Source organism: Sinocyclocheilus rhinocerous, unplaced genomic scaffold (genome assembly GCF_001515625.1).
Source record: "Sinocyclocheilus rhinocerous isolate Xijiao unplaced genomic scaffold, SAMN03320098_v1.1 scaffold119, whole genome shotgun sequence".
Classification (NCBI taxonomy): Eukaryota; Metazoa; Chordata; class Actinopteri; order Cypriniformes; family Cyprinidae; genus Sinocyclocheilus; species Sinocyclocheilus rhinocerous.
In genome coordinates this window covers 1,323,761-1,333,800 of record NW_015654491.1, presented here as the reverse complement: position 1 = coordinate 1,333,800, position 10,040 = coordinate 1,323,761, and the positions used below count along the sequence as shown (strand labels likewise).

At 36.9% G+C, this 10,040-nt stretch overlaps 1 protein-coding gene across 3 annotated transcripts in view; it reads left to right on the top strand.

Annotated features, from left to right (window-relative positions):
* The first annotated feature begins 2,278 nt into the window (after positions 1-2,278).
* Positions 2,279-10,040, top strand: part of LOC107717109 (heat shock 70 kDa protein 12A-like) — a 36,098-nt gene continuing 28,336 nt past the window's right edge. The window contains exon 1 of one of the 3 annotated variants that reach the window (XM_016523771.1): positions 2,279-2,591. In XM_016523771.1, the coding sequence (XP_016379257.1) occupies positions 2,549-2,591 (43 nt within the window). In that variant the 5' untranslated portion in view covers positions 2,279-2,548. Of the gene's footprint in view, positions 2,592-3,241; positions 3,362-3,556; positions 3,588-10,040 lie in introns of those variants that run through there. The other 2 variants (XM_016523772.1, XM_016523773.1) reach the window with 2 other exon arrangements.

Here is a 10,040-nt window from a genome sequence, read left to right as displayed (position 1 = left end):
GTGAAATAACAGTTGTGTTTGCAATAACTGTATTGTTTAAATATCTCTTTACACACGACATGGGCACAACAAGGGGTACAACCAGCCAATCGATTGAGAGAACTCTGTTGAGAGAGTGGTGATATTCAGCCAGACCTTGAAGATTACAGCTGTTCTTAAAGCACAATAATGCTAGTTACCTAAATAGTATTACTTGCGCAGACGAAACAATATGATTTAGCCTAATGTAACATTCCATTGACATTCTTGTTCAATGTTCATCAAGTTCATCAATAGGCTTAAATAGGCTCTTAACTATTCCTTAATTTTATCTTAATTTTAGTTCTCATGCATTTGTAATAGTGATTGTGTTGTGTAAATCAGAGTTGAAGTGGTGGAACCTAAAATGTCCTAAAAGTGTTGTACTGTTGGATACTGTTTTTGACATTCTGTATGAACACTTCCCCCTTGTGGACTTGAGGGCATGTTGTCCCAACGTCAAGGCTTTGGAAATTTTTTTATTTAATTTAATTTAATTTTTATTTAATTTTAGTTGAGTTTTTTTAGTTTTTTAGTTTTTTGAAATCCCTTATTTTAACAGGTTACTTATGCTTATAGCCTATTCAGACTTATTTTAAAATAATTTAACAAAACCATTTTCAATATATTTTGTAAAGAATGGTGTCAAGTCTTGTGCAGGAAACATTCTTTGCACATGTATTATAACTTTGAACAGCTGCCAAAGCTTGTTTGTGTTTTATATACAATACAAATGCAAATGTGTTTCAGACTGAGTGACTTTCACCCAACCGGTGCTTTGATATATCCATATAACAAAGGCCTAAACATAAGTAAACATCTCCAAAATTATCATATGGTTAATACAAACAAGAACCAGCCTATGTTGCAGCATATTATGGATTCTGTAGGACTGTTTCCAAACTGTTCTTATCAAGAGTGCATTGAACTGGCTAACATGGCTTGTTCTCATCAAAGGGCCAATTTAAAGGCTATATACTTTCATAAACCAATTTTCCTACAAAAGTGAAAATACATTGCACTGCATTTATGCAGTTGATATTTGTTTAAAAAAATAAAGCCAATCCAGTTTGACATGACTCATTCAGTGACTTTTTGAGCTCCAGCTAATATTTGGCAGTAATAGGGCAGCAATTTGATTTTTGATTTTGAAAGTATTGGTGCAACATCACCCCAATTTTTGTGATTGTTAAAGCAGTGAACAGGAAGCTTAGTAAAGTGTCAAAACAAGCTAATGGAATCTAACAGCAAGAAATGTGCCATGCATTTTTGTGCAAGTCAGGAAATTGAAAACCATCTAAATTATGACTACTTTTCATATAGCCATGCCAAGACATATTTTGTTTTTAGTATCTCTCCTTTGTCCTTCTACATTTAAAAAAAATATTTTTGATGCACATATGAATATGAACAAAATATGTATGGGACACTTTGAACATTTTTAAATATATTAGAGTAGGATTAGCATTATGTTAATACAATGCCTGTTTGGGGTTTGATTGGCAGGTTTAGGGTCCTGTGGGTCAATTTCAGACTGACCACTAGATGGGGCATTGAGCCTTTTTATAACCTTGCAATGCCAGGGGATGTGACCAACTCTGGTTTCCTCCTTTAACTGCCATACTCTACTGAAGTTTAGTTTACTAATTGATTTAGAAAAACAGCCATCACTGATTGTATGTATAAATGAATATGTCTAATATGTAGGCTAAAATGTGACTATATATGAATTAACTTTTTCTGTTTATTGGTAACAGAAAGTAGCCTCACATGTAAAGAGAAATGTTTGTCCATGTTTCACCAAAGGATTCTTCTGTGAAAGTGTCTACAGCAGAGATGCATTGTGTTCTGCTTTATTCTGTGTGATATCATGAATATCCCAGTGCCTTTGTCATGTAAACTCCACCCTGGCTGAGATCACACCCATATGTTCAATAAAAAGAAAGCAATTTCTCCTCATATTAGTACCTTCTTCTCATATTAGTACCTTTTGAAAGGGTACTGCCCCAGTGACAGTTTAGTTTTTCTGAGTGTGTGTAAATATTGCTCTATTTACAACACAATTAATGTATTATATTGTATAATATCTTCACAGTATACACAGAGAATCGAATAGCTATACAGAATTAATTACGTGTCCCTTTAGTTCTCAGAGACCTGTGTTTACTCTGTTACTGTATTCATTAGCCTAGTCTTGCACATGAGTCGAGCTGAAGGGCGGGGCGGGATGGCGAGCCAACAGACGTAAAGTCTGGATCGGTACACTTCCTTTCTCTGGGTGTCAGACGGTATGAGAAAAACACAACTCTAGGTCAAACTCGAGATACTTACTTTTCAATGAGCACCAAAGAGTTAATCTTAAAGAGTTTTGGGCCGGAAGTCTGGTGGGTGTAAGAGCGTAGTTAAGAAACGGGACAGTGGGGAGCACACTTTGAGAAGTAGGGAGCTTTTTGTAAAGAATCTAATGAGCCGCGCAAAAGTTAGACATTAAGTGGGATCGTAACAGGAATAAGGAGACTTGAACATTGTAATGATGACGGAGAAAGAGTTGGTGATTGACGACATCATTACAGGTAAGTTAAATCTCTTTTATAACAGTTTGAGCAGTTTATTCTACGGTGCAATCCGTTATCAACGCCCACAGAATCAGAGCTCACATTATATCATTACTGTAAGTGTAATTATTCACAAACCCCTCTGAGACAGATCCACACAGCTTGTAATAGCGTTGTTTTGCGGCATAGATACACTAAAAATATTCCCTACTATAAGTTCCCTATTCCCTAGAAAAGTAGCTACTACAACCAAACTTGTTAATTGGTTAAGTTGCCATATAGTAAGTTACCATATAGGCCTACGTTAAAATAATATTGTAAAAGACAATATGTAATTTTACAGTAAAATAATATTGTGTTTGTGTTTTTTTTTTTTACAATACTTTTTATGGTGAATCGTCGTTAAAATAGGACGTTATATGATTTTATTAGGCTACACATTGACGTCATAGTATTTTTACGATAATGTTCTGGCAACCTACTACTAGCAGTTTTACAGTAAATGTAACATTTTCTACAGTGTATTCCTGGAAAGCACGTTTACCGGATGTAAATATTATATTCCATCTCAAGACATTATTAGTCTTATCTTGTAAGGGATTTTATCCCTGCACGACTCTTCATGGCATAAAACTGCATCTGACTTTAAAAGCGCAGTGTAGACTTGGATGACTGAGATAGAAGCGGTGCAGAGCTGGGTCACGTGGTCTCGCTCCTGGGAGCTTTGAGTCAATGCAGCAAAAGTCTGCACGCTCCATCATCATCATCCCAGGTGAAGCCGGAACGAGGTAGGGCTCCTCAAACACCGCAGCGCTTAAATATACGTCCATAACGCATATTAAAACGGTTCAGTGCTCGCTTTGATACGGAATAATCGCACTGCAGAGAAATGTAGTAATGCGACTGTTTACAGCATGGCTTTGGGATCAAAACAGCATTTCCTACAGTAGCGCGGATGCGTATTTTGCTTGTTTCAAGGTCTGGCGTGTTTCTGACAGTTCTGCGCATTGCAAGGTAAATGAGCACATTTACTGCTGCTGTCGGTCCTTTAGGAAGGTCGCCAGTTTGACTGCTGTTGTGATGTAATGTGATTCAGGAGGGGCGCATCTGTGACACAGCAAGAACATCTGTGTTATAGTCATCATGACATGAGCATGTTTTTTCAGATGTTTGTGCAGTATACATCATTACGGCGTCAAGGTGATATTCAGAGAGATGCGGAACATCTTTACGACATTGCCGTCTTTTCGAACCAATCGTGAATGAATCATTCTTGTGAATTGGTTCTTTAAAAATGGGTTGAACCGGTGTTCTGTCGATTTGTGCTACCCTGTCAGATTTTGCTACCTCGCATTAAAACTGGGTAGTACAATTCGACAACGAAAAATGCTACCTGTAAAATTATGGTTTATTAACATCTACATCTACACCTACCACAACCCTAACCTACCCTTACAGTAATGCAAATACAGTAATTATGTGTTATATTCGCGGTTGTAGCTAGAATGGATAGGCCTACAGCTACAGGAAACCAACAATAAATAATTGTTCTACCTATTAGATTGTGTTTTATTCAAGTCTACACCTACCCCAACCCTAAACCTACCCTTACAGTAATGCAGATACATTAAATATTGTTGTTCAGCATGAGAAAAAGGACGCAATATTGATGTGCGCATGCGCAGTAAACCCTGGTAGGACAATCTGACGGGTAGGATAAAATATCAGGACACCTGTTCACAAACGCTGATTTGTTGCTATAAAATCGCACTGTATAGATCCGAGCGCATCCCGTGTCAACTCGCTGACTCGTTGAACCGAGAACCGATTCGCTATGAACCAAGAATCAATTGAACCGTGTGAGCGGATGGATCGAAAAAGTTACTTCATTAGCCGAATAGCGGCAGTTATAAATAACACGTACTACACGTAGACTATGTTGACTTGATTGTGTGACAATTTTATTGATACACAGATATATGAAAGTTCTAACATCTTAGCCTATTAAAACGTGCAAAAAAATCAGCCAAGAGATCCAAATTATTTTTTTGGTTCTAAATGACTACGTTTTCAAATAAACAGCATTGTACCTTAATACAGATTTATGGAACAATTTAAATTTAAAGCATATAATAGTCCACGCCGTGATATCAGAGACCACGTGATGACGCAGTTACGTCGTAGCGCTGAATCATTTTTGAACCGTTAAAAGTACTGCGAAAGAACTGAAAAATTCGCTGAAATGAGTGGGACTGTAAACGTTTAATAGATCAGGATGTTGCAGATCTGGCACTGACGTGCTAATTGCACCACGCCATGAAATTTGCATAAGAACATTGAACTTGCTGCCAAATGTTTTTTTTTTGTTGACCATTTGGCTGTTAAAATGTGCAAATTAACTCCATAATGTCCTTAAATTGACAATTTGTCCACACCTACTGCCTTGAGTACTTGTGTGTAGCAGTTTTAACCTATGTGTCGCCAGCCTCTGGTTAGGTTGCCAATAGCAAAATAAAAACATGTCCTCCCCCTCAGCACATTCCCACGGTGGCACTTCGGGCCTTGAGTATAAAGCAGTCATTGTTTGAGGAAAGGGGAAAAGGCCTCATAGGTAGCGCATGGAGGAGGGTACAGAAGAGAAGACTAGGCCCAGAAATGGTTTATTAGATGGGTAGTTGTGCATGTTGCATGTGGAGGCCTTATGTAAACAAATATGGCTGTCATACTTCAGATATATTTCTTGAAGCGTTTTCACTCTGCTGAGATCCCGAGGTTAATTGGTGCGTAGTAAAAAGAATACTGTAGGCCTATGTAGGCTAATATAGTTTTATAAATAAAAAAATCATTTGATAGTTTGTTGCAAAAAACAAAAATTACTGATAAAGATTAGGGCAAGTATCGTGTTGAATTAAACATGAAATTTTGAAGTCGAAAAAACAAAATAGCATTTTCTTGTAAAATGTACGCCAATAATCAGGGTTATAATAGTTAACTAAAAGTCTAAAACTAAAATTAAAACCATTAAAAACATTTTGTTACTTAAAATAAAATAAATGTTAACTAAAATAAATGATAAAAAACGTTTTATTTCAGAAATTTCCCAAGGTATTTCTCTATTTTAGTTAAACTTTGTGTACTAAAATAATTAAAACTAAAACTGACATAAAAATTTTAAACTGTATGTGTGTGTGTGTGTGTGTGTGTGTGTATATACACACATATACATACATATATAAACAAAAACTACTAAAAATGACAACAACAAAAAAAACTAAATTGCAGTGGCGGCTCGTGGGTTTTAAAATAGACGAGGCACACTAATTTTATTGGTCTGGGATCCCTGCCGATTATTATTATTATAATTTGCTTAACCACTTTAAAATGGCTTTTTGGTTGCTTTTAGTCAGAAAATGTAAAGAAAATGACACACATACAGCAAGATAATATAACTTCACTTACCTGGCCTATCACTTGAAGCAAACATCCATCCCTTCTTAAAAGTCTGTGTTAAAAGAGAGCTGCCTGTTGCGCCATTTAATTAAGCCAACTGCTGTAGCCTATATCCAGCTTAGGCTGTTTTCCCTAAATTTGTATATATACTGTTTGATATAAACAGGTAAATCTGTTGGCGATCAAATATTCAATATCGCTACTCATCATAAGTACTTGGTACATTATCAGCGCAGCGGCAGACGTTCAAACTATCACATAATTTACGTCTCTGTGATGATTGGTTGAGAGGCTAGCCTCCCTTACGAGGTTTCTTTTCTCAACACTCCTCAGCGCTGAAAGTGAACACTCGATGGTGATTGGCTCATTTTTTTTACCAACGGAGGCACGAGAGATCACCTCTCCCCCGGCCTCCCCCTTCCCTTCTATATCACCTGGCGGTTGCAATTACATCAGCAGATTCGGCACATTCGCGATAGAAAAGCGGCGCTTTCACGTTAAGGTATTACAACTGTAAAATTACAAACAAAAAATACACATTCTGAGACATGAACTGAAATTAATTGTGAATTTTATTAACATTAAATCGTCCTCCCATTTTCACCTCAAAATTATGGGGAAGCTGTGCCTCCCCTGCCTCCCCCGATGAGCCGCCACTACTAAATTGCTAAAACTTTAAAATTAAAATTAAACCTGAAAATATAAAAATAAACACTATAATAGTGTTTCAATGATACTAAAATCACACTGCTAGAAAAAATCTTTTGAAAAACAATTTTTACAGTATATTTTGAATCTATGGAACCCACCAGGTTTTGTGACCATGTACCACACTATAGCATGTCTTTGTTAACAAGCATACATTTGGAGTACAGTGAGGCTGACAGCAATGGTGAAGGTGGTTGCAGTGCACTGACTGGTGCATGTTAAACAGTCGTGGTTGGGGCAGGACTGCTTAGTCAGCATGGATGGGATATGGGGTATTCCTGTTTGTCTGCCGCATTCATGCATGCAAACACACACACAAACTGTGACCAGCTATCGCCAAATACACAGACGTTTAACAAACATACACAAACTAGCACATGCACACCCAGAAACCCGTAACTCTGGACTCAGCAGTATGACGTGATCAAGAGAGTGGAGATAATGTCCACTGTCAGGGTATGGCCACAAGATGTGATGTGGATCCACATCTGTTTAAATAATTGAGACACATGGCTGAGGAGAGAAAATGTAGAGATGGTATTTGTCTTTAGAAATAAATGAGCAAAGAAATCATTCACTCGCTTCGCATGCATAAAAATGTGAACATATTTTTTTGCTAGATCTAAAAATGCATGTGCATTTTATTAACCAGTGCAGTATTTTCTGCATTCCATGTGTTCAGTGAGTAAATTGCAAGGCTTGCAGTCTAGGAAATGCTCAGCTAGTAGGGGGTGTCTGGGTCACTGGGTGTGTGTTTGGAGAGGTAGGACGACAGGGTGATGTAATTTAAAGCAGAGCCATTAACATCTCTGTTTGAGGTCAGCTCAGTGGCTTTTAGCTTCACACACACTTTCGCTTAGAATGGCTTAATTTGATGAGTGATGTCTGTGGTCAGCATCTGTGTAGGTCAGACTCACTCTCATTGTCTCTCGTTCGCTGTTTATCCTTCTCTGAGTTCTTACAATAAGTGCAAGGTTTTGAGCTCCAAAATTTGTGTGCTTTAAGGTTTAGACTTGGACCTTTATACTTTGTTTAGATGTTTTTTAGGCCTTAATCGCAACTTGAAAGTCCTTTTTATGTAAGATTAAATCTCTGGCTTTGAATATAATTCATTTGAAGATTAAATGCATATCTTAACGACTGCAGAGTTTTGAGGCAGGAAAACTTGCAGATGGGACGGAAAGCTGTCTTTTTTCTATTTAATTGAAAATCGTGCTGTTGAATGATGTAGAGTTTTGGAAGCCTGCTACGACACTCACAAAAGCCCAAAAATTCCATTCTGGCATTACGTCATGGTATAGGCATTAGCTGCGGTTGCCTCGATTTCGAAAGGGAAGGAGAGGAAAGTTGTATAAGGGGGAGCAGGGACAGCTTTTATGTCAACAGATCATCCACGTGGTAATGAGAATGTTACGCCTTTGGAGTGTTATGTTAAAAACCCATATGAAGCCTTACAACTGAAAATAAATCACTTTTTAGCACCCCTTATGCACAGTCAAGCTTTTGTTTACAATATGTGTCTGCCAAGAGACAGTCAGTCAGGCCAAGCAGACTCCACCCAGCACATATGTTCTCATGCTGTACATCTGTGATTTTCAGCTCAGTGAATCATGTGAATCTGGGCAGTTTCACAAATTAACTTGTTTATTATAAGCTTTATTTGCCCCCTCAAATTGAATTTAAGTGCATTTTTAACTACACTACTATTCAAAAGTTCAGGGTCGTTCAAGATGTTTAATATGTTTTTGAAAGTTTCTTATGTTCACCAAGGCTGCATTTATTTGATCAAAAATACAGTAAAAACAGTAGTATTGTGAAATATTTTTACAATTTAAAAAACTGGTTTTCTATTTTAATATATTTTAAAATGTAATTTATTCCTGTGATGGAAAACTACATTTTCAGCATCATTACTCCAGTCTTCAGTGTCACATGATCCTTCAGAAATCATTCTAATGTGAAAATATTTCTTTATATTGTCAATTTTGAAAACAGTTGTGGAAACTAATACTTTTTTCAGGATTCTTTGATGAATATAAAGTTTAAAAGAATTGCATTTATTTGAAATATATATATATATATATATATATATATAGTAACAATGCATTCAAAATCTTATTTAAATCAAACCTTTAAACAGTAGTGTATATAACAACTCATAATTTATATAAGAATATAAGAGCAAATCATTTAATTTATTTAAATTCTAACCATAAATAATTATGGCTGTTATCTTTGAAATCAAACCAAACTTCAAATACAGAAGTAGCTGTAAAAATGTGCAAAACATCATAACACAAACTTTGTTAGAATTCATTTGATATACTGTAACACAGACCCTGAGTTAGTATGGTCACTGCAGACGTGTCTGCTAAACCCATTACTTGATAGGCCTAGGATGTAATAATATGAAATATACAAATATACAGTATATCCCCTCAACAGGGAACTTTGCACTTTCTGATATCTTTGTTTCAGACCCGTAAAGGGCAGATGTTTGTTTGTGTTGTGCAACCTGCATGAGCAAATTTGTTTTTTCAGTTCTGATCCAAATCTTGACTGTTGCTCAGAGAGTTAGGTTTGTCATGCACTGTGCTTGTGGTTCACTTTGCTTTGGAGAAGGTTTGAATAATTTCACATTTGTTTGAATTATTCATATACCCCTTTCGGTATATCTGGAGAGATGGTGTGGCCAGCCACACAGATGCTACTCATAGATCGGAGACAAATGTATCTTCAGGTTGGTTAGAAAAACAGATCACAAACTGTTATTGACACATTTGTGCTGCCTCAAACCAACTAACGACATTATTAACTGTCTTGATATTTACTTTGAAAGCTGACGCTCGTCGCGATTATGGTAAGGGGCGTTACATTTCCGATGCGTGCGTGTGGTGTTCGGCCAATCATAATGCACTGGGTCAGCTGGCCAATCAGAGCAGACTGCGCTTGTCCAAGGAGGGGGCTTTGTTGAAAACGACATGTTTGAAAGAGGCGGGGCATAGAGGACCTACAATAATGTACAGTATTTGAAAAAATAATGTGTTTTTTGAACATTAAAGCATGTCAACATATTCTGTTATACCAAATAAACATATTCTGTTATACCAAATACACAAAATAATGATCTTTAAAATAGCATCATATGACCCCTTTAATGTGAAAATGTGGTCTTATTTTTGTAGCATTCTGAAAAAGGGTGGCCATGAAAAGATGCATTTACATGCCGCCAAGAAGCCTTGATTCGTTGTAATGAATTCCCTGTGGGCTTGACAGCACTATGTGAGGAAACCGACCCCACCAGCGTGG